We start from the raw sequence: 24,632 nt of genomic DNA, 5'->3' as shown, positions 1-24,632 counted from the left end.
ATTGATTTTTACTCCTTCCTTGTCAATTGATTTCTTTTTGTTGTCTGATTGCTAAGGCAAGGACTTCTAATACTATGTTAACTAACAGTGGTGAGAGTGGGCATCCCTGTCTTGTTCCTGACCTTAGAGGAAAAGCTTTCAGTTTTTCCCCATTGAGGGTGATATTTGCTATGGGTCTTTTATATATGGCCTTTATTATGTTGAGGTATGTTCCTTCTATCCCTAATTTGTGGAGCGTTTTTTATCAATGGATGCTGTACTTTGTCGAATGCTTTTTCTGCATCCATTGAGAGGATCATATGGTTCTTATCCTTTCATTTTATTAATGTGGTATGTCATGTTGATCGATTTGTGAATATTGATCCACCCTTGCAGCCCAAGAATAAATCCCACTTGATCATGGTTGAATAGTTATTTTTATGTTAAAAGTTGGATTCAGTTTTCTGGGATCTTATTCAGAATTTTTGCATCCATGTTCATCAGGGATACTGGCCTGTAATTCCCTTTTTAAAAAGTGGGGTCTTTGTCTGGTTTTGGAATCAAGGTAATGCTGGCCTCATAGAATGAGTTTGGAAGTTTTCCTTCCATTTCTGTTTTTTTTTTTTTTTTTTTTTTTTTTTTTTTTTTTTTTAGCAGTTTCAGAAGGATAGGTATTAACTCTTCTTCTTTAAGTGTTTGGTAGAACTCCCCTGGGAAGACATCTGGCCCTGGACTTTTGTTTGTTGGAAAAATTTTTGATTAGTAATTCAGTTTTGTTGCTGGTTATAGATCTATTCAAAAGTTTTATTTATTCCTGTTTTGATTTTGGTAGTTTATGTTTCTGGAATTGGTCCATTTATTCCAGATTGCTCCATTAGTTGGCATTTATTTTTCATGATATTCTCTTATTATTGTTTGTATTTCTGTAGTGTTGGTTTTGATCTCTCCTCTCTCATTTGTGATTGTATTTACTTGGGTTCTTTCTCTTTTCTTTTTGATAAGTCTGGCTAGCGGTTTATCAATTTTATTAATTCCTTCAAAGAGCCAGCTCCTAGTTGCATTGATCTACTATTCTTTTTTGTTTGCTTGTTTCTGTATTATTTATTTCTGCTATAATCTTTATTATTTCCCTTCTTCTGGCTTTGGATTCATTTGCTGTTCCCTTTGTAGCTCCTTTACATGTAAGGTTAGGTTGTGTATTTGAGATTTTTCTGGCTTCCTGAGGTAGGCCTGTATTGCTGTACACTTCCTTCTTAGGACTGCTTTTGCTGCATCCCAAAGGTTTTGAACCATCATATTTTCATTTTTGTTTGTTTCCATGTATTTTTAAAATTTCTTCTTTAATTTCCTGGTTGACCCATTCATTCTTTATTAGGATGTTCTTTAACCTCTGTGTATTTGTGGCCTTCCAAATTTTTTCCTAGTGATTGAACTCAAGTTTCATATCATTGTGGTTGGAAAATGTACACGGTTTGATATCAGTCTTTTTGTACTGATCAAAGCCTGATTGGTGACCTAATATGTGATCTATTCTTGAGAATGTTCCACGTGTGCTTGAAAAGAATGTATTTTGCTGTTGTAGGATCAAATGTTCTAAATATATCTGGTAAGTTCATCAGGTCCAGTGTGTATTCAAAGCTATTATTTCCTCATTGATTTTCTGCTGAGACAATCTCTCCATTGCTGTAAGTGGGGTGTTAAAATCTCCTACTGTTATTGTGTTATTATCAACGAATTTCTTTATGTTTGTTATTGTTTTATATATTTTGGTGCTCCCAAGTTGGGGGCATAAATATTTACACTTGTTAGATCTTTTTGGATAGACCCCTTAAGTATGATATAATGCCCTTTTTCATGTATTGTTACAGTCTTTGGTTTAAAATCTAGTTCGTCAGACATAAGTATGGCTATTCCAGCTTTCTTTTGATGTCCATTAGCCTGATAAATGTCTCTCCATCCCCTTACTTTCAATCTGCAGGTATCTTTAGGTCTAAAATGAGTCTCTTATGACAACATAAAGCTGGGTCTTATTTTTTTTTATTGATTTTGGTATCCAGTGTTTTTGATTGGCACATTTAGTCCATTTACGTTGAGGGTAATTATTGATACCTTTCAATTTAGTGCCATTGTGATACCTGCCAGGTCATTGTTTCTGGAGATTTTCTTGGTTCCTTTCTAGTCATTGTTGCTTTTGGTCTTTCTTTCCCACTCAAAGAGTCCCCTTTAATATTTCTTGCTGGGTGGTTTAGTGATCATGAACTTTAGTTTTTGTTTGTCTGGAAACTCTTTATCTCTCCTTGTATTTTGAATGAGCACCTTACTGAGTAAAGTAATCTTGGCTGCATATTTTCCCCATTCAGAATGTTGAATTTATCATACCACTCTATTCTGCTATGTTTCCTGCTCCTGAGAGTGATCGAGTCATGAAGAAGAGGTCCTGTAACCTCCAGGGCCTGGCGCTTCAGGCAGTGTTTCTGGTGTGTGCTGTGTGCACTCTGCTGTTGTATTTCGGCTGTTTTTTCTCTCAGGTCAATCCTCTGCAGAGTTTCTCCTTGCCTAGAGGGGGGAGTATTTGGACTTTGTCTAGAGTGTGGCAAGTTTTAGCTACGTGTGCTGTGGCCCACTTGCTGAAAGAGACCAGATCTTATTTCCACTAGAGCTGAGGCCTTGTGGCACTCTTTGATCTGTAGGCTTGGTGCCTATGGGAGGTTCTTGGTGGTCTTCTTGGGGAGAGGTGCTAGGTTCATGTGGCTCTGGTTCTCAGGCACACTTGCTCTAGTAAAGAAGCACCTGCAGAGCACAGGGGGGTAGGGCTTGGTGTAAGGGGCTGAGACCTTCACTGTTGGATCTGTTCTGCTCACTGAGGTCAGTCTGAGCTGACAGGGGTGGGGTTTAGGTAGGGGAATGGAGCCAGCCCCCTCCCTGGTCTCCAGAGGGGGGGTTTGTGCCCGGTGCGTTCAGGAAGTCCTCACAAAAGAGTGAACAATCTCCCCTCATGTGTCCCAGGCATCCCTCAGATCCCTGCCTTCATCCTGCCTGTGTCCAGACTGTCTGCCCTCCCAGCAGCACAGTGCACTTGAATTTTATCTCAGGCATGCCAGCTGCATTTCAAAAGTCCAAACTTTAGGGACCTGACTCAGCACAGACCATGCTGGGCTTCTGAACGTGGGTCTTACCATCCTGTGGCTGGTGTCAGTTTGTCCCAGAAGGGCGATCGCACCAATTCACAGGAGCTTGGAGTTCAGAGTTAGGCACAGCAAAAGGCTAGTATTCAGGTTAGCTGCTTTCAGCAGGCATGTCTCTGCCCCTTGCTAAGGAAATGGCCAGCACAATGGTGCCCACCAGCTCCTTTGTCCCCTGAGAGGGGGACTGTGTCCACTGTGTCCCAGGGGATCCCCATTTCACTGTCTGCTCCCAGGCCCCTGCCCTCTCCCACAGGAGCACCACTATGCCTGCCCCAGTCTACACTGACCATAGCAAGGATTTCTAAAATTCCAGTTTTTGAGTTCCACTGGTTGTAAAAACTCACAATGATTAGCCCCTCTCATTTTCTCAGTTATTGTGTTTGGGGAAGTGTGATACCCTGAATGCTGTGTGCACTTGCACTGTCTCTCCCCCCACCCTTCATTCTCCATGATCAGGGTTCCCTCCCCTGTGCAACACCTGTGATCCTTTTCATCCCCAGCTCAGGTCTCATCTCTGAACCTGCTACCTTCCACCTTGTGGCCTCTTCTCTCCCTTTAGTTGTACAGTTTATTCTCTCAGTCCTCAGATTGATTTCTTGGGTGTTCAGAATTGATATTTATTTAGCTGTGTCCCAGGGAGGAGGCAAGCATAGGGTCCTCCTCCTACTATGTGGTCTTAACCCCACCTCCCCAGGCTGGATTCTTTCACTTAGTAATATATATTTAAGGTTCACCCGAGCCTTTCTGTGGCTTGATATGTCATTTCTTTTGATCAATTCTAAGAAAAGCAATAGAAAGAAATTATTCAGAAATAATACACAGAGTAATACATTGGATACAGTAGTTTTCATAAGTAGATCTTAGGCCTTGTTTACTTGGGAAAAATGATATGGTGTTAACTGTTATAAGTAATTACAAGAGATTTGAGCCAGAGAAGGACTATAAAGGTCAATGACATATGACTGAATACCCAAAAATAAACTCATGCTCAAGAAATTTAATAAAAGATGCTCTTTGGTTAATTCAACAGAAGGCTGCATCCCAGTGTTTTCCCACTAAACTATATTACATGTGAATTAAACATACAGTTGAAAAACAAAAACATGAGTTTGAGTTGTGTGGGTCAACTTATATATACAGATTTTTTCCCCGATAAATATAGTACAGTACTGTAAATATATTTTCTTTGTGACTTTAACATTTTATTTTCTCTAGCTTACTTTATTGTAAAAATATATTATATAATACACGTAACATACAAAAAAAACAGCTGTTAACCAGCTGTTTATCAGTAAGGATTCTTGTCAAAAGCAGGTTATAAGTAGTTCAGTTTTAGGGGAGACAAAAGTTATACATGTATTTTCGACTGTGCAGGGATTGGCACCCCAACTATTTCATTGTTCTAGGAGCATTTGTAAAGTAAGAAAAATGTTTTTATAAAATCATGTTAATTTATATGTAATCTTGGAGAAGGGAAGACTTTTATAAGTCAGATATCAAAATCAGAACCTATGAAGTAAATCTGAAAAATTAACAAAGTATATGTAAGTGGCAATAAACACATAAGAAATGCTTAATTGTATTCATGACCCTAAAAACTTGAATTAAAAAAAATGCTCATATGAATGTACACACGAGTGTGCCTATATTTTGAACCAGAGAGATTAGAAGTAATTTAATTTAATTATGCAAAGTTCTGTGTTCCTGGTGTGATTGCATAGTTGTTTAACTTATTAATAAGGCAGTCTGGCTGGAACAAAATATAAATATTTATACACTCTGACCCATTGGTTCCACTTTTTAGAAATTGTACCATAGATAAGCTTGCATAAATATGCTAAGGAAATTTTAAAAGTTCTTATCACAACATGTTTGTAATGACCTAAATATATGTACATATGATAATGATAAACCTTATGATATTAATGATCAAATATAAGTTGTGTATTAATAAGTGAATCATAAGACATTTTTGCTGTGAAATGTATGGCGGTGCCAAGAAAGAAATTGAAATACAGTGAAATTCCAACATCAAAGATGTTCAGGACATAAGTGAAAACTGGAAGTTGTTGGGTTTAAGAATAGTATGTTTAGTATTGATATGGGAGAGCTTGGTTCTTGTCTCACGGAGGCGAAGAATGAATCTCGTAGACAACAGAGAGTGAGCAAAGCGATAGAAGTTTATTAAGCAGAGATACAGAGAAAGCTCTCAGAAGTGAGAGGGGTCCTGACAGGGTGGCCCCTGAAGGCTTTTATGGTCTTTTGTAGGAAACTGACCAAGGAACTTGGTAAATTTCTGTTAATATCTGGATGGATATCTAGAACAAACTTGGTGGACTGGTAACTCTCCAAATAACAAACAAGATGTCCTTCTAAGTATCATGAGCCCAAATAAGGTGCTCCCTTCTCTCTGGGTAACATCTCCATAATATTTCTCTACATCTGGGATTTCTGTGATTACTTAGGAGCCACTAAAGGGGGATACTTCCCAACACTTTGGAGCTAGGGAGCCAGGTTTATTTTTTCTGTTTTTACTGTCTTATCTCTGTTTTCCTGGGATGGGTAGGAGCCTGACTGTGGGACCTTTCCCTTATCTTTCCCTGCTTAGCCCCATCTACCCCTAACTCCTTCCTACGTTATTCCTCCCCCTGGAACAGTAACCCTCACTGCCCTTAGGGAATGGGATGATGACCGCTCTGGCCGCTTCAGGCTGAAAAGGGGTGGCATAGACGGGAGTTATTCTCAGGGGTTGGTCAAGAGGTCCACAGAATAGCTCTTGAGAGATGTTAGAAGGCATGAAGTTACATAGGCGCCAATAAACACAGAGGAAAAGATAAAATCCAACAATTCAGCACTTGCAAAAGGATAACATAAAACAAGTTATGATTACCTTACTTAAGATCTTCAATTACCAATTTTGTTGAAGAGATCAACAAAAAAGTGGATACTTTTTATCCTTTTAATGTATCACAAATGTCCCCAATTAATTGGAACACCTTGCAAGAGTTATCTGTAATTTTAAAACAACATGTGAGGAAACTCCTCACACCCCAAATGGTGTATCGATAGACAGTCAATAGTAGTGTGGTCCTTGAGAAGTCCTTCACTGACTTCATTTAATTTTTGGTTGAGTGTATCCAGTGCCTGGCAAGTATTATTTAGAGCCCTGCTTAGCAAGCAAAATAAGTTTTGCTTATTTTATATTGCAGTCCTCCTATTTAAAGTCCTGCAAGTCCCATAGTGAGCTTTGAGGTTCTTTTTACCAGGAGGGCCATTGTATGCTTGGCTATATCCCTTGTTTGCAGTTGTATCTCAGTAGAGGTGGCTTCTAGTATAAATATGACTAAAGGAGAAAACCATCAAAAAGCCCTCTTGATTTGAGGTCTAGCCTGAACAGTATTATAATTACAAGGAATCACTTGCAAGTAGGAGAACACTTGTCAAGAAATAAAGGCATCCCCAAGTACATCATCCAATCCAATCATAAAGTGAGATCATCCATTATCTTCACAAGTCCATAGTTAACCCCATGCAGTGCAGTATGTTCTGGCTTTAAAGGAACGATTTTGTCATCCCAGCCATATAGAATTGGTCAAAGCGCTAGCTCTATATACAATTGCTGAGGGATTCCATTCCATTCCAATTTTTTTAAAGATTTTATTTATTTATTCATGAGCGACAGAGAGAGAGAGAGAGAGGCAGAGACACAGGCAGAGGGAGAAGCAGGCTCCATGCAGGAAGCCCCGCGTGGGACTTGATCCTGGGTCTCCAGGATCACACCCCGGGCTGCAGGTGGCACTAAATTGCTGCGCCACCGGGGCTGCCCCAGGGATTCCATTTTTGTTTAACTAATCATAAACCCATGGGATCCTAGTATTCCCATAGAATAAAAGCCATAAACATTATCTACACCTGAGCTATTGTGCAGAAATAGAAAAGCTATTTCTCTGAAGTTTACCTCAAGTAGTCTAGCTTTGGCAAACATCATTCACTTAAAATGATGAGAATTATAATTGAACATCCAGAGATGTGTTATTGAGACAATTTCTCTCTCTAATAACCCTCATTTTTAATCAGAAGTAGCCATGTCAGGACTGACCTGTCTGCAAAACAAGAGCAGTTTTAACAGACTTGCCTAATTATTTACATAAGCTCAGCAGAATAATGATTGATCGTACCGATCTTTTAGAATCTGCTTTGCTGGAATTTTTTATAAGGAATCTTTAGGTTGAATTTTTAGTAGCCCTTCAAGGCCAGAAGCCAAGCCAAGTACTTGCCATCAGACCTACCTACAATACCTGTAGATTTGGGCAGATTCCTCTTCACGAGGTCCCCAAAGTATCCTGAGGTTCCTACACCTGCCAGGGAGTGACAATCTTTACTCACCTGGTGAGGCTGCTGGTAACTCCGTAAGCAAGGTACCCGGCCAACATTTCCAAGTAGTTTTATGGCTCCAGGTTTCATGAAGTCAACCTCAGTTCCCTAGAGCTGTTTAGTCATATCTGAGTCTATGTTTGTCTCTCAAATATGACATTCCAGTCAAAGCCTTCGTAAAATAACCAATACTTCCAAAGGTGTCCTGTTACAAAAACAGATTCTTATTGAACTTAAAATGACTATGATTGCCATGGAAGAAAGAATACTTACGGAGACCTTTTGGATTTCAGAGGGTTCACCTAGAGAGAAAAGTTAACACTTGAATGTTTACAAATAAATACTTTCTCATATTTATGTAAGTCAGATATCTTAAGGGAAAGTTTTAAACTGGGAGAGCAAACATTAGAGAACCAGTAGTGTTTCAAACAAGAGTCACAAAACTATAATCATCCTTTTGGTTTATTTAGTCCCATGTTACTATTCTTGTTTAATTTGAGTGCAATTTTAGTTAGTTCTGGAAATCCTTAGCCATTTCAGCTTTGATCTTAAAGGTATTAAAATGTATATTCATCCTAAAGATCCTTTATATGAACCTCCTTGAAGATGAAATTCATTTTCCAAGAGCATGAGAACAATGATAAATGACAAAAACTTAGAAATGGACATAGTTAATAATCATGATGCACTTGACAAGGAAACTCAAGTTAATTGTAACATATAACACTTCAATGATCTAAATATCAAGGGATGACCTTATATTAAAACATATTAAAACTGTAGGAATTGCATCTCTGGAATAGTTAGAGCATTTGCCCAAATGTAACCTAAGGATTATGATTGGCTTAACAGTTACTTTCAGAGTAACTTAACATACCAAATAAAAGGCCTAATGAGTAAAAGATTCCATTTCCAACTTAAATCTTGGGACATTTGTTAAAACCTTAGAAAGTTTTAAAGCACATGCCTAAATAGGATTAGGGATGTTAAAGAGCTGATAGAGGCAAAACATAGAAACTGGTGTTTCTGGGTTGGCAAAGAGAAAACAACTGCTTGCATTTTCTTATCAAGAGCTGAACAATTTAAGAAAACTTGTCTTTTTAACAGAGAAAAAGCACTTTATCTTATACCTGTGTCCTTTTAAAACCATTCATTTCAATATTATCCACACTTAAAATTTCAATCTTATCCACACTTAAAATTCCTTTCCAAAGATTACCCCTCATAAACCTACAACTTTCTTGTGCATGCAGATTTTGTCCCAAGTTATTTCTTCTCAAATAACCAAGTCTTATTTAGGACAAAATTACCTTCCTTTACCTTTCTCAAAAACGCGTTCCCATCTCTTATGTGTTTCTTACATTTCTCCAACCTTTCTACAGAGATTTTCCTTTATTTTCCATCAGTCTTAATTACATTTAGCAGAAACCTTAGTTTCCAGTGAAAACTAAGTAGTAACCACTTGAACTGTTATACCAAAACTAAGACAAACTAATGAACTTATCAAGCACAAAGCACATTTACCAACAGATTCAAATATCCTTAGTTTCTCTGCAATAAGTCAAAAGCACAAACCTGTGTTTAGTAACTAATGTGTTAGCACTATATCCTATTTTGAAAAGACCTAAATGTCCAATGAATCCAACTCATTTACCATAAAAGCAAAACTTTAAAGTAGTAGGTTACCAAAACCTTTGAAAGCTATCTTAACAATTACCTATGAAAACCATCATTTTAAGTTATCTTTTGCTGACAAATTGCAACACATAACCCGAGCTTATGTGAACTTTATCAAACCTTGATAGAATAAAAGTTTCATACTTAATGCTGATAACTTTAAAGATGCCTATTTTAAACCCAACGAACTTTAGCTTTAAAAACTGAATATGTTTCACCTAGGCCCACACTTAAAGTCAGTGCGACCCCATGGGCAGCTTTTACCTGTGACACTGGTGGGGAAATCTGAAGTGAGTGGTGTATGCAGGCCAGGAGCATAGAAACAGGAGCAGAGGGAGGGGGGACAGAAGAGGCAAAGTGCAGCTAGAAGGCTGAGCTGAGGAAAAGGATTCCCAGTTCTAAAGCTCATCCATTTGGATAGATGCGCCAACGCCATGATTTTCCGCCAAGTGGAATGAGGTGGTGCATGTGAAGCCAGAGAAGACCGGGAATTTCCCCGAAACAAAGAGAGTTTTGGCATCTGCTTGGGAATATTCCTTAAAGTCCCCGTTCTGAGGTAGACTAACCACAGGTGGCTCCTGTTATCACCATTAACATGGGAAATGTATGAGGGAGAAGCTCCCCATGTACCCCTAAGAGGAGCAGTGAGGGAGTCAGCATCCCCTCTGGAGGGAGGGCCTGTGTTTCCTCCAGCGGCCTGGGTTTATTCGGGGACCTATTTAGATAATTATCCAATATGTCAGGAGGGAGTTTGCTAGCCACATGCCCAGGCAAACACATTCTGCTAGAGGCCCTTAGGTGGGGGTCCTGGTGCCTGCTCGAAGATCTAGCTGATGGGTACCACTGAGGCCATGCAAGTGCAACAGGAGATCAGTCCTTCCTTAAATTTTGCAATCCAAATTGTTTCTAGTGAGTTAAAAGGCAAGGACCCAAGGGAGAGAGTCCTTGGGAACTGAAGAAGAGACCATGCCTTGCTGTGAAGGTCACACCTTATTTTAGCTTGCGTTGAAGAACCCGCCGACTTTAACCTGTGGAAAACATTAGAACACTTTTACAAGGGGAAAATAATCAATTTTGCAGTACCGATCTACAGAAGTTCCTGCGGAGGATGGTTTGTTTCCCATCTTGTGATCCTGGCAGGAGTCTTTTACCCCATACCTGTAGTTTTCAGCATCAGTGGGTCAAATTGTTCCTGATTTTTCGGAGCACAATCCAGAGGCGTCTCTGCTGAGGATGGGTTGTTTCCCATCTTGGAATCCTGGTTGGAATCTCTTACCCTGTATCTGTTACAGAGAGGTGACCACTGAAGGCGTCCCTACAAGTCAGCTCTTACCTAAACCAACGTGGTGTCCCTTGTTTGCTGCCTACCCAAGGTGATAGAGTGGCCTAATGGCTTGGGATAAGGAGGGATCAGGCCAGCAGGAGTGGCCACTTTTACCCACCTGCCACCTAATCCTCCTGCCTTCTCTGGATCTTCTGGGAAAAAACCTGACCTAATCATAGAGCTTAGCGAGGTAAATCATTTAAATGATGATATTCTTTTTATTTTATTTATTTATTCTTTTGAGAGGGGCAGGGATGACTATATATATATGTGTATATATATATATATATATGTGTGTGTGTCTGGCCTCTATACATATATATGTACATATATACATATATATAAAACAGGATCATATGGATTTGAAATATTTTCACTAGAAATTTTAAAATATTTTTATTTTTTAAATTTGTTTTTATTGAAGTTTGATTTGCCAACATATAGTACAGCACCCAGTGCTCATCCCATCAAGTACCCTCCTCAGTGCCCGTCACCCAGTCATCCCATCTCCCCACCCACCTCCCCTCTGCAACCCTTTGTTCATTTCCCAGAGTTAGGAGTCTCTCATGGTTTGTCTTCCTCTCTAATTTTTCCCACTCACTTTCCCTCCTTTCCCTTATAATCCCTTTCACTATTTCTTATATTCCCCATATGAGCGAAACCATATGATGATTGGTTATATTCCTTTTAGAAGGCTGAGGAAGCAAGCAAAACACTGAGAGTCTGTCAGTGGGAGGCGTGTGTTGCTTGTGAATGAGGCTTCCCTCGGGGTGTGACCCCCCCCAGGGCCGCTTCTCCATCCTTTTAACGTGTCTCAGAGAACCCAAGGCCACCAGTGGTAACCGAAGGGCAGGCTCAGTTTGCTGGATTGCCAGTCCTTATGTGTGCCTTTGGGATGAACATCAGGCTAGCAGGGAATCCTATAAGTGACTTTACTCTTCAGACCTCTGTTGCATGAGCCCTCATCCATAGGTCATGTAGATTCCTTTGCATCTCTAGCCCCAGGGTGCCTCATCAGTCAGGCTGATCATTAGCCAATTTCAGTTTTCCTTGTCTCACCTTTGCTACATTTCTGTTCCAATACCTGACATCCCATTGGTAAGCATGGCCCCACAGTAAGCAAAGTCCTTGAGGTGGGGAAAAGCCGATTCAGAAAGCCAGAAAATGAAAAGTGGAACTGATTAGGGTTAGGCCAACATTCCCTTCCTTTGGGGAAGGAGGATTGACCAAACCTTTCTCCAGAAGCCTCTCACCTGAGTCTTAAGACTGCAGCCCTGCTATTCACCTTTAAGCTGACCGACAGGTGTCGTCGGGTTTTGCTGTTTGTTACTAGAAGAGTTTATCCAAGGGGGAGAGACGTCTTCCAGGAAAGAAAGGCTAGAATCCCCATTACTCACCCTTTGATGGGAGTGGTCCCGGGTTTGGGAACCAAAATGACACTGGAGAGCTTGGTTCTTGTCTCATGGAGTCGAAGAATGAATCTCATGGACAACAGAGAGTGAGCAAAGTGATAGAAGTTTATTAAGCAGAGGTACAGAGAAAGGTCTCAGGAGTGAGGGGGGTCCTGACAGGGTGGCCATTGAGGGCTTTTATGGTCTGTCTTTTATAGGAAACTGTTCGGGGAACTTGGTAAATTTCTGTCAATATCAGGGTAGATATTTAGAACAAACGTGGTGGACTGGTAACTCTCACAGTAACATACAAGATGTCCTTCTACATATCATGAGCCCAAACAAAGTGCTCCCTTCTCTCTGAGTTAATATCTCCTCCATAATATTTCCCGTATCTGGGATTTCTGTGATTACTTAGGAGCCACTAAAGGGGGATACTCCCTAACATTTTGGAGCTAGGGAGCCAGTTTTTTTTGTTTTTGTTTTTTTTTTTGTTTTTTTCTGTTTTTATTGTCTTATCTCTGTTTTCCTGGGATGGGTAGGAGCCTGACTCTGGGGCCTTTCCCATATCTTTCCCTGTCTAGCCCTGCCCACCCCTAACTCATTCCTACATCAGTATGACCATGCTTGTGTAAAAAAAAGTAAATGGATATAAAACATGTAAATGTGTGACATGTCTGAAAAAAAATAAAAGGAAGTGTTAACAGTGGTCATTACCCCCATCTGAGTTACATGGAGAACATGTAGAGAAGACAAGAAGGAGGAAAGTTGAATTTTATATTTCTCTTGTTCTGTGCTATTTAAAATTTACTCCATGGATTACTTCCCTTGGGAAACAATAAACATCAAAACCCCTCAGAATACTCACATGGTCAAGATATTTCCTGGATTACTACAAAAGATATTTATCTTTTATTAAAAAAAGAAGAAATAAAAAAAGAAATGCATGTATGTTTAATTTTGCAACGTTCAAATAATAAGAAATTATTCTTAATCTTATCTACTACCTCCAAAAAAGTGAATATTGAAGCTAAAAATCGCAATTCAAATGTCTGACATGGCTGGGTGTGTAAGACAAATAATACAGACTTAGCCCAGTTATAAATACAAATTATCTGCTAAAATATTCATCAACCTCTTTTAATATGAATATGTACAAAATTAGAGGGCATATTTTAAGTTTTTAAATAAAATAAATATGCATAAAATTTGCATCTAAAAATTGCATGGCCATGGACCAGTTAAGAGTCTTCAGGATTTGTGCTTTGAGGGTCTTACTCGTCTCATCATTCAGGAAGTAATAAATCTTGATCTGATATTAAGGAAATGAAAATTGAATCAGCTAAAGCTATTGTTAAAATTCAGTTTCCTGGAAACTCTAGCTTCAAAGGGAAAGGTCTGTGAATATATATTTAACAAGCATCTTTATTCATTAATATTATCAGGTGAATTTAGGCAATATGGGTTTACTATAATATTTAGCCTTCGGGTGTGGTTCTTAAAAAGATTTTAATAAAAACTTAAAAATTACCATTTTTCTTTTGATGATATTCGGAAGAATATTCTATAGAGTCAAAGGTTGCTTCAAAAATAAATGTAATAAAATAATTTGACTTCAAAAAATAACTGGACATAACTTCAAGTATTATGGCTTGTAGTGAATATTAAAAAATTACTGTTTTAACCAAAATATCCTATAACCTAAGTAAACTTTTCACATGTGTTCAAGGTATTGGTTGATAAATTTGGTATGGTAGTCATGCTATATTTATGACTTGGAAAGAAAAATAAAGGCTACTTTTTGGATTTTTTTCCCCTTAATCTGAAAACTCCTTCCCTAGCAAATCGTGTTTGTGTTAGTTTATCCCCAAAGCTTGTTAATTTTGATTGTTAAAGTAATGTTTCTCAATTTTGTTCTCCATTGTCTAAATTTTAACATGGTAATATTTCTAAAATTTTCTTTAGTAATGCCTATGTTTTAAGAATAGTTTAATCAAAGAGAAATGATTGAAGGAAATATAAGGTTCGGTTAGGCAAGTATAATTCATAAAAATAGATATTTCAATTGTTGGCTAAATTTCTGTAAATTCACAATTTACTTTTTTCCCCCCCCAAAGATACTTGCATAACAACAAGGAGTAGAAGCAGTTGTACCTCTTCAAATTCTTCGCTTTCTAACTACTTGTATGTCTTCATCTTGGGCCAACTGTTGCTGGGAACTGGGGGAACTCCTCTCTATACTCTGGGAACAGCTTTTATTGATGATTCTGTGCCCACACACAAGTCTTCGCTCTACATAGGTAAGTTTTCTCTTTCCTAACGTATCAATGTTTCGGGATCATTTCATTTTATTGCTTTTTAATTTATACGTAAAAGCATAATGCATGCTTATTGAAAAGTTAGTTGTAATTTCCTAGGTATTTCCGTTAGATTCCCAGTAAATATTCGGTCTAGCAATATTCTTCATTTTGTTTCATTATTTACTGACACATGTCCTTCAGTTGAATGTGGTTATGAGTTTGGTTGACATCCTGCTCTGTTTCCTGTTCTGGACATGCTAGCCTTCTTGGCAGTGCCATCCAAGCAGTAGGCTGTCCAGATTACTTGAATTCTAGGCTAATTTACACAGGGTGGGGAGATGGAGCTGTGCCACTCCACCTGATTTACCACATCCTACATGGACCTGACTAGAGTCAACAAAATAAATCACCCAGAAATTCTGTGGAGTTTTTCATTTCAGATGAATTCTTTTTATATATGGCTCAATTCTTGTGGGGGGGGAGAGAATCTAATGTTTGGTAACCTAAGTTTCTAGTTTCTCTTAAATTCCTTCTCTAATACTCTTGCGAGGTAGAGCTCACTAGGTTATGCATGGCCTTTTGTTAAATCAATGTGTTTCACATTTCATTTTATCAGTTTTCATTTTAATAGTTTATTATTCTAATGTAGAGGACTGTCTTAGTTCCTCCAGTCTTCTCTAACAGAATATTGTAGACCGCTTGGCTTATAAACAACAGACATTTATTTCTCACAGCTCTGGAGACTGAGAAGGCCAAGATCAGGGTATCTACCCACAGATCATTGTCTGGTGAGGCCCACTTACTACTTCATAATCATTCATCTTTTTTCCTGTGTCCTCATATGACAGATGGGAAGAGAGGACTTTCTGGGGCATCTTCTTATAAGGGCACTAATCTCATTTAATGAAGTCTCCACTCTCATGATGTCATCAGTTCCAAAGGTCCCACCTCCTACCATCACATTAGGGATTAGTTTTCAACAATGGAATTTTGGGAGGACACAAGCATTCAGTCTGTAGTAAGGATTATTGCCATAGTCTCTGGAAGTCAAATATGTTCAATGTAGCCCTAATAGAGACCACTAGAGCTACCTAGGCTCTTCTGTAATGTGAAAACCACTACACTTCTACTTGTTTTCTCTACTCGTTTTGCCTTAGTCTCTCTGCAAGGTCTGATTCCCTCTCCCTGTAAGTTACAGCTAATCTGTACAATTTTTCTTGTATTTACTAATTTAAGAGTGCTTTTTTTCCCAATTAGCTGGTGAAGATGCTTTTCACTCTTCCAGTTCAACAGATTTTCTTTCTGAAGTCCTCTTCTGATCAGTACTTCTAAGACAATTCTAATCTTTAAGTTTTAGTAGCACAAAAATAGTAAGTTTCTCAAAAATTATTTAAACACAGTTGGTGGGGTAGAGGCCTATAGGACCATCCCAGATTCCATAAATCTGTAGGAGGACTGACTTAGATATTATCTTGGTCATAGCTTTGATTTATTATAGCAAAATGATACCAAGCAAAATCAGCAAGGGGATAAGGTGCATTAGGCAAAGTACAGCCAAAAACTGGGTGCAAGCTTCCAAGATTTAGCTCCTCCTAGTGGAGCCATTACAGCTAGCAATTGATCCTGCCAGCAATGAGTTTGGAATATTTTCTACAAGTTCATTAGAGATTCAGTGACCAAGGATTTCACTGGAGGTTGATCATATAGGGACCCTGTGCCTTGCATATATCAAAGTTCTAGATTCCCAAAAGGAATACAAGGGGTCAGCAAAAGCATATTTACAGTGTAGGCACACTAACCTTATTAGTTACGGAATGGTGGCATCCCTCTGGGCAGTTCAGTAAATCCCAAATGCCAGCTAAGGGCCAACCTTGCCAACAGGTCTTTCTGAAGTTAGCAGTCACAGGCCTGCTGTGTTAACTCTTTCCCTTCCTGTAGGAACTCATCAAATGGTAGTTTTTGAGAGTAAAGGGCAAAAAAAAGTAACAAAATTGGGAAACTTATCTTAATTTTATTTTTCTGTTAAGGAAGATACAAACAGTTATAGTATCTTATATACGTTTATTTTTTTCACTTTCAGATAACTACCGTTTTTCACCAGATATTTAGGTTTTATTGCACAAAATCCTTCCTTTTTATATATTTTTATTTCCCTCACTTTCAAAATGTTTCCTCCATTGTTTCTTTCTTTTAAAACAGTGTCTATTACTGGTGGCATACATTCTTCTATGAGACACACTGTATTCATAACAATGCAAAAATGGGCAAAATGAAAAAGGTCAAAATTTGCTACCTTTTAGAATAAATTTTAAAAAGTGGTTAATGCAACATCTCTATCCTCACAAATGTTTCCAGGCAGTCACTCTTTATTCCTCTACTTCTTTGATGCTTTCCTTGGGTTAACAATCTTTTTTCTTTCATTGAACTTTTTAATTCATTTAATGTAATTTTGTGTTTAAATCTTTCATCTTAACATGTGCTTCCTATGCTTTCTATTTACTCTATGTCCTTATTTCTTGCTCTTTTTTTTCTTTCTTTTGGCTAATTTAATATTATTTCATTTCTTCTCTCTATTAACTTCCTGGGTATATACTCTTTTACTTCTCATCTACTAATGACCTTATATGTAAACATGATTTTATGAAATTCTAATGTTAATCAGTACTTTTACCACATACTTGATCACCACAAATGTTCTAGAATCCTTTAACTAAAAATGTTCTTTTTAAGCCTTTTCCCTGATGAATATTTTCACTAGGAATATGACTAGCTGGCCAGTGATTTTTTTTTTTCAGTACTTTAAAAATACTCTTCCTTTGTCTTTTCACTTCCACTGTTTCTTATATGTTTGCCATTTTAAGATTTTTCTCTTTGCATTTGATTTTCATCAGTTTTGTTTGTATCATGTGTATAGGTGCAAAATTACTTTTATTTAACCTTCTGTGGATTTTATATGACTTCATAAATATATTTTTTGATATTTTTATTGGCTTTAGGATATTTCCTATGATTATTTATTCAAATATAACCTCTTCCTATTATCTCCTCTCTTAGGACTCCCATTGCATGTATGCTAAGCCTTTTTGTGAAAAATGTATTCTTCATATATTACTCTTTTCTGTATTTTTTTTTATCCTTTGTTTTTATTTTTTTGTGCTTCTCTGTAAATATATACTGACTTAATTGATTTTCCAGTTTGGTAATCCTCAGTTTAGTCCTGAGTAATCTGCTATGTATCTCTTTCATTTTAACTTTGACAAAGGTGTTTTATTTGACAGTATTTCTCCAAACCCTCCTTTTTGTTTTTTCATAAATTACCTATCTCTGATGTATTTGGGAAACCCTGGAATCTGAGATTCCCTTTATCTAACTTCACATATTGAGTTTATTTGAAGCAAAGCTGTACGTACTCTGTGGGCAAGTCTAACTTCTAACTCACTGTTACTTTTAGAGTATGGCCTCCTGGTACCAACATAAAATGTAGGGTGGGCAAAGTCTATAAGGTATAACTTCCAAGTTAGAGACACTGGGCTGTAACTTTGGTTTCCCTACTTTCCTGGAGACTAGCAAGGATTGCTAACCTTCCCAATGTATTTTGTAGAATCAGCAAATACACTCAGGAAAAATACAAGTCCCAGTTCTTTAGATCTTTCTCCTCAGAATTTTGACTCAGTGGTCCTTCAAAAGTTCTTATGTTTTCAGATCATTTTGCATGAGATCTACATTGGAGACTTGGTCAAGGACATAAATCATTTCTGCCATTGACATATGCTTAGCTTTGGATATGATAAATTCATTCTTTTGTGTATGTGAATGAAAATCTTAGTAGTTTTTTTTTTTATAATTTTTTATTTACTTAGGATAGTCACAGAGAGAGAGAGGCAGAGAGAGAAGCAGGCTCCATGTACCGGGAGCCCGATGTGGGATTCGATCCCGGGTCTCCAGGATCGCGCCCTGGGCCAAAGGCAGGCGCCAAACCGCTGCGCCACCCAGGGATCCCAAAATCTTAGTAGTTAATAAAAAATTCAGAAGGTGGTAATATATGAAGATACTAACATATGCATAATTTTTTGCAAAAATTTGAATGTTACAATGCATGGCAAAAATTTAAATATCTGAGAGAAATAAGGTCAATTTAATTCTGCTGCAAGTGGAAATGGAAGATTCACTAAGTATGGGACTTTAAATTAATGGCTTACTTTTATGAAACAGGCTAATCATCACATCCAGGTTTTAAAATTAGCTGCTGTAGTGCAAAATACATACTGCATTTGGAATGTGTACAGAGTAGAAAAGACTTCTCATTTCACATTATTTTCTTACATAACAATTGTAAACAGTAATTATTATCATCATCCCTGAAGGGTAATAGCAGATGTACTACTTCTGTTGCTATTTAACATATGTAACTTTCCATGAATATGTAATTGTTGGATTTATTGCAATTATTATTATAGTCTAACAGCTTTTACATTGAATTACATATATATTTACATTTAAAATATATTTTATAGTTATATTTATTTTTAAAAATATTTTTAAGCTCCTTACTTAACAAATGGTACCAAATTGTATTTTTTATTGAAAATATGTGTAATTTTGTTGTAATTCTAATCATTTCAATTTTTTTACAGTAAAATATTTCTTCACTACTGTAGGACATTCATAACGAAGTTGTACAGTTGACCATTTTCAATGTCTTTGTTCTTCTAGGAATTGGCTATTCTATGTCAATATTAGGCCCTGCTATTGGCTATGTGTTGGGTGGACAGCTGCTAACCTTGTATATTGATGTGGATATGGGAAAAAGGCAAGGCAATATCTTTTTCTTTTATTTAAATTTATTTTATTTTAATAATGTTAATATCATAGAACATTTTCAAAGTATTTCTTCAGATAGAATGAGGATTTTTCAGGAAACAAAACTGAACACACACAATTTTTACATAATGTTTCAGCTGCACTACTTCATGAATTAATGCCATACCACCCCCTAGTATAATGCATTTATTCATAAATAAGAATGATTAAAAGTCACCTGTGAAATTTTTCAAAATACACATCTAGGACCCCATGCATTTTTCAGAAAGAAGAATTTAATTAAAATTAGTTGTGCTTTTAGTAGATTAACCGGGTATGGCTAGTCTGAAAAGTCTCAAGAGTCTATGATTCTCAGATTAAGTTCTGTAGTAGTTCCGATATGGTCATAGGAATCACAGGTGTGTGGTTTTAACTGTAGCCATAGAGGATGATAATAGGTAGTGTTTACTTATCCCATGCTATTTTCATAGGTTTTGTATGTTACGTATTTTACATACCCCTTAACTTAATCCTTTTAATAATCCAATAAGGTAATTGATACACAGAGGTTAGTAAGTCGCCTAAGACATGAATTCAAGTAGGTCTTTTTGACTCCAAAATCCTCCTTTTAACCACTAAGTTACCTTCTCTTTTTCCTGAATATAGAGAAGTTAGTAACTTTTGGTGAAACCATATTTTTTCATTTTACCACTAGGAATTAAAACTGTACACTCCTATGTGATTGGGTATAATGAATAAGAAAATGTGGTTATACTTTATTTTTAAAAAAATATTTTATTTATTTGAGAGAGAGAGCATAGGAGTGAGGGGGACAGAGGGAAAGGGAGAAACAGACTCCCCATGGAGCAGGGAGCCCCCTGTGGGGCTCCGTCTTGAGACTGTGGGATCATGACCTGAACCAAGTCAGATGCTTAACCTATTGAGCCACCCAGGCACCCTGAAAATGTATTTATAGATATGTGATTTGTTCTTTGAGCTGTTAGTTCCAGTTTACTATTTTAGATAGTATATAAAAGATGTATGAAGGAAGTCCTTGAAACAGAGAGCTGGGTTTTTAAGAAAAGTTTTTAATTTCAGTGGAGAATTACATGAGTTTTAGGGTTGGTGTGTTTGGGGAGAAACCGGTTGATATACAACTATGAGAATCATTGTACAACACTGTTAATAAATTATTTTAAGAAGGACTTTATAGTCAGAGAAAGACAAATACTATATGATTTCATGTGTATGTGGAATCTAAAAAAGCATGCGAACAACGACAAAAAACAAGCTCATAGATACAGAGAATAAATTTGTGGTTACCCTAGGTGGGGGAATGGGTGAAATGAGTAAAGGGAGTCAAAAGGTACGAATTTCTAATTTTAAAATAATTAAGTCATGGGGTATAATATACAACATGGAAACTATAGTTAGTAATATCGGACTGCATTTTTGAAAGTTGTTTAGAGTGAATCTTACAAATTCTCAAAACAAGAAAAACAGTTCTATAAATACAGTGACAGGTAATGTGTTGGTCATTTTGTAATATATAGAAATACATAACATGTGATATATAGAAATAATACATCATTGTATTACATATCTGAGACTAATATAATATTGTATGTCAGTTATACTTTAATAAATACATTAATTAAATAGAGGAATTTTACGCTTAAATGAATGCCTTAATTGAAGCACAGTGTACGGACTTTTAACACAGATCAGTGATTTGCTATAAGATGTACTCAGTATAGTAGAGAAGAAAAACTTAGCCAAAGTTAGGTAAAGAATGTTCAGAAATTCTATGTATGCTTCCAGATATTTAGCATACTTATATTTACTATTAAATATTTTGCATTTCTATGTCACATTGCCATTTGAAATACTTTGTAAGCCATTATAACTCTCATTTATGCCTAATGTCTGTTGTCTGATTCATTGCAATGACTCAGTTTAAATGTTGGATATTATAATACTATTCCCCTATATATGTGCTGAATTGCAAAGTATATACTTATCATAACTGCATTTTAATGAACAAGGTAGAGTTAACTTTTATATTTTGTTTTTCTTTTTTTTAATATATTTTGTTTTTCTATTACATAGCATAGGTATCTCTGAAGATGATCCACGATGGCTGGGGGCATGGTGGATCGGATTTCTTCTGTGTTGGATCTTTGCTTGGTCTTTGATAATACCTTTTTTATGTTTTCCAAAACATTTACCAGGTAAACATATCTTCTTTAAAACCAATTGGTAGGCCAAGGGTTGCTTATAATTTGTAAGATGCCTAGAAAATTCATTGTTTTATAGAATTTCATTTGTCTGCCTATGCAAACTTTTGGATATTTTTGTCTTTAGGAAATACTGGGTAGCTATCAAAATACTCATGGTTTTCCTTTATTTCCAATTAATAAAAGCAATAAAACTATATGTATTCACTTTCTTACTATGTTTATATACTTAATAATATATATTAATAACATAGTAATAACATATATAATACTATAATAATATGTAATATGAGTAATAATATATCATTATAAATATACTTAATAAATTTGTTTCCTGTGTGTTTTCTGGAATCTTGCTTTATGTATATGCAAGATACAAGATCTTTCAAACTATTAGTTTGCGTTCAGTTCCTCACTCACCAACAGTCAATCTGCCTTAAATCATTGATATTATTTGTTGATGAGAGTACCAGTACCTTTTTTTTTTCATTTGTCATCAAAGTAATACTGTAGTATACTCATTATCACCATATTTCAATATTAGTTTCCTAAAAAGAAAAGGTTAATAGAAAAGAATATCCATTCCTTTCTTTGTAAAATTTTGCTTCTATATAATCATATAGTTCAAATACATTATCTGTTGAAATATTTTTCTCTAGGCAGAAGGTTAAATAGTTCTTTCTGTTGTCATATGCAGAAGGATAGATGATTAATTTTTCAGAATGGGCAAAAGAAAAGTTAGCAGAGTAGAAGTAGATGTAGGTGAATTCATTGATTTTGTTTTTTTCTACACTAGACCATCCAACTTATAATTCCATATATTGGCTTTTTTCTCAGATTTATTCAGGGTGCCATTATTAAAAATCAAAGGGATATGGTAATACATGGTAAATGTTTCATCTGTAAAGGGAAAGAGCCTCAAACATACTTTGTTTCATATATAATGGATGAAAAAAAGAGATCCATTCTAGAGGAAGAAGAGAATTTAAGAGATATTTTTAAATAAAGGGAATGAATATGTCATTGGAACAAAAGTGTCTCATCTTAATATTTAGACTTGCTGGAACCTCCTTAGCCAATAGGAATAATACTAGCTCTCAGGACAGACAAATTACATACATAGATATTTGTGCAATTTTGTTGACAGAGAGAAACTGGCTTCTTACGTTACAGAATTTGTATATTTGTAGAAATACATGTCAGTTAAAAAGTAAGCATTTAAAAAATGAGAATGAAAAAAATTTAAAAGATAATAAAAAAAATAAAAAGTGAAAAATGAAGTGATAGAACAAGTACATTTACCTTTACCTTTACCTTTTTTTTTTTTTTTTTTTTTTTAGGTACAGCAAAACTTCGTAGTGAAAGAACTTGCCAGACTCATAAGGAAAAGAGTAGTTCCTTAAAAGACACAGAGGAGAATTTTGGAACAAGTTTGAAAGATTTTCCAACTGCTCTAAAGGTAAAATAACACTGTATATGCATAGACACATGCACACCCTCCACATTTAAATAGGTAGATATATGTATGTATTACATAAAGATGAGTAAATATATACATATTCACAGACAAATATTTCACAATTCATTTTCATTTGCCTATTTACTATGGTTCTAGCTTTTATAAATAAATAACTCTTCAGATTTAATTTTATTATGCTTGGAGTAAATAAGAGCTATTCCAGGGTAAAATGGTTGAAAGAACATGAGTTATCTTCTTGGCAATATCAATATTCAGTGGTTCCTCCTTAGGACTGCAGCCAATCATTATTCTATGCCATTTCCCTAATGTAGTGGATCAATTGGTTATCACTGAATTGTTAATACCCTATTTGAGAATGTCAAACTGATATTTTTCCCTTGTGAAAGAAGTGGCAGTTAGTGGTTACTTGGTTTGAATTTGAGGTTAAAGAAACAAATGGTATGGTCTATCCTGTTGTACTCCTAAGAAAGATATTCTTCCCATATAGCATCATAAAAATTTTGTACATACAGGAGTCATAATTTTACCTTTTCAAGATTTGAAAATTATTTACCTTTCAATTATTTTCATTTTCCTCCTCAAATGAAAGCCTGAAATGTTCTTATTTCCATTTATCCTACTTTTCAACTCTCTGTTTTCTCCCTGGTAGGCAAAATTTTGTGTTCTGCTGAGATTGTTCATGATTTTTAATTCCAACTTCTGTTTTCTTTTATAAATTCTTGTGTGTATTACCATCAAGGGTTAACTCACCACTGCTTTTTAAAATTCCTGCTTTAAGGTTTCATGCTTCATGGTCTTGATTCCGATTCAGATCCCTCTGGGTAGAGTATTATATTGCTAGTTTTCCTCAGACAAGATGCCATCTAAGTATCCTTGAATACTGAATGATATTTCTGACTGGATGGACACTTTCGGATCACATTCTTTTAGTCCCAGAAATCTGTGGGTGTTACCTTGCTCTTTTCTGGTTAATTGTATTGTAGTTAAGAAGTTCCATGTCAGTGTGATTCTTTTACATCTCCATCGGCAAATTTATAAACTTTTTTTCATTTATTTGCAATTTCAGTCAATTTGTTAGGTTATGCCTCTATGTATGTGTTTTTTTCATTAATCCTTGTCAGGTGATTTTTTTTCATTAATCCTTGCTAGGAATCCATTATTTTTTTAATCTGATGATTTAAATACTTTCTGCTATTATCCTTTTTAAAAAGTATTGAATGTTTTCATTTGGGTACTTTTTCTCCTTTTGTCACTATTGTTATTCTTATGTTAGATCATCTGAATATGATTTAAAACTCTCTTATCTTGCCCTTTTGTGACTCATCTATGTGGGTCTGTGCATGTGTGTATTTTGTTTGATTTAATGAAATTTCTTTTGCATTTAATATTCCAGAACTATAATTTGATTTTCACTTTATGGTTAGATTAAATTGACCTAATTAATCTCTATTCTCTCCCCCAATAGATTAAAAAAGATTCTGAGAATCTTTTCTCAAAGACCAAGCAATGTGGACCTCTCTTTAAAATTATTACTACCTAAGGTTCTTAACTATAGAGTCCTTTACTCATGGAACACTACAGATTTTATACTTAGAGACCATTCTCATCTGTACTTGTAATTGAGTTCTTCGCTTACTAGACATGGAAATTCAGAGCATGCTACAACAAATCAGGCAAGGGATAGATTTAATGTATGGAGATTTATAATCGACTGGGAAAGGGAACCTTTCCAAGCTGGCTTTTACCTTCTTTACCCAGTCGCTGCATATGATAAGGCACAGTCACCCTCTTGATGAATCACCTATCAATTCTCTAGGTACTGCATGTATAAATGTTCTCGTTGTAGTATATATAAAGCTATTAGTATTCTGTACTTATGCTTTGG

At 36.1% G+C, this 24,632-nt stretch overlaps 1 protein-coding gene across 1 annotated transcript in view; it reads left to right on the top strand.

The window, feature by feature from the left end:
• The window catches only part of SLCO4C1 (solute carrier organic anion transporter family member 4C1), a 77,382-nt gene that overhangs the window by 30,970 nt on the left and 21,780 nt on the right, over window positions 1-24,632 (top strand). The window contains exons 3-6 of the mRNA XM_055312864.1: window positions 14,048-14,230; window positions 18,944-19,040; window positions 21,140-21,261; window positions 22,608-22,726. Coding sequence (XP_055168839.1) covers window positions 14,048-14,230; window positions 18,944-19,040; window positions 21,140-21,261; window positions 22,608-22,726 — 521 coding nt within the window. The remainder of the gene's footprint in view (window positions 1-14,047; window positions 14,231-18,943; window positions 19,041-21,139; window positions 21,262-22,607; window positions 22,727-24,632) is intronic.

The sequence above is a fragment of the Nyctereutes procyonoides genome, unplaced genomic scaffold, assembly GCF_905146905.1.
Source record: "Nyctereutes procyonoides isolate TBG_1078 unplaced genomic scaffold, NYPRO_anot_genome, whole genome shotgun sequence".
NCBI lineage: Eukaryota > Metazoa > Chordata > Mammalia > Carnivora > Canidae > Nyctereutes > Nyctereutes procyonoides.
Note: the sequence above shows the minus strand (reverse complement) of the source record. Positions and strands in the feature narration are given on the sequence as shown.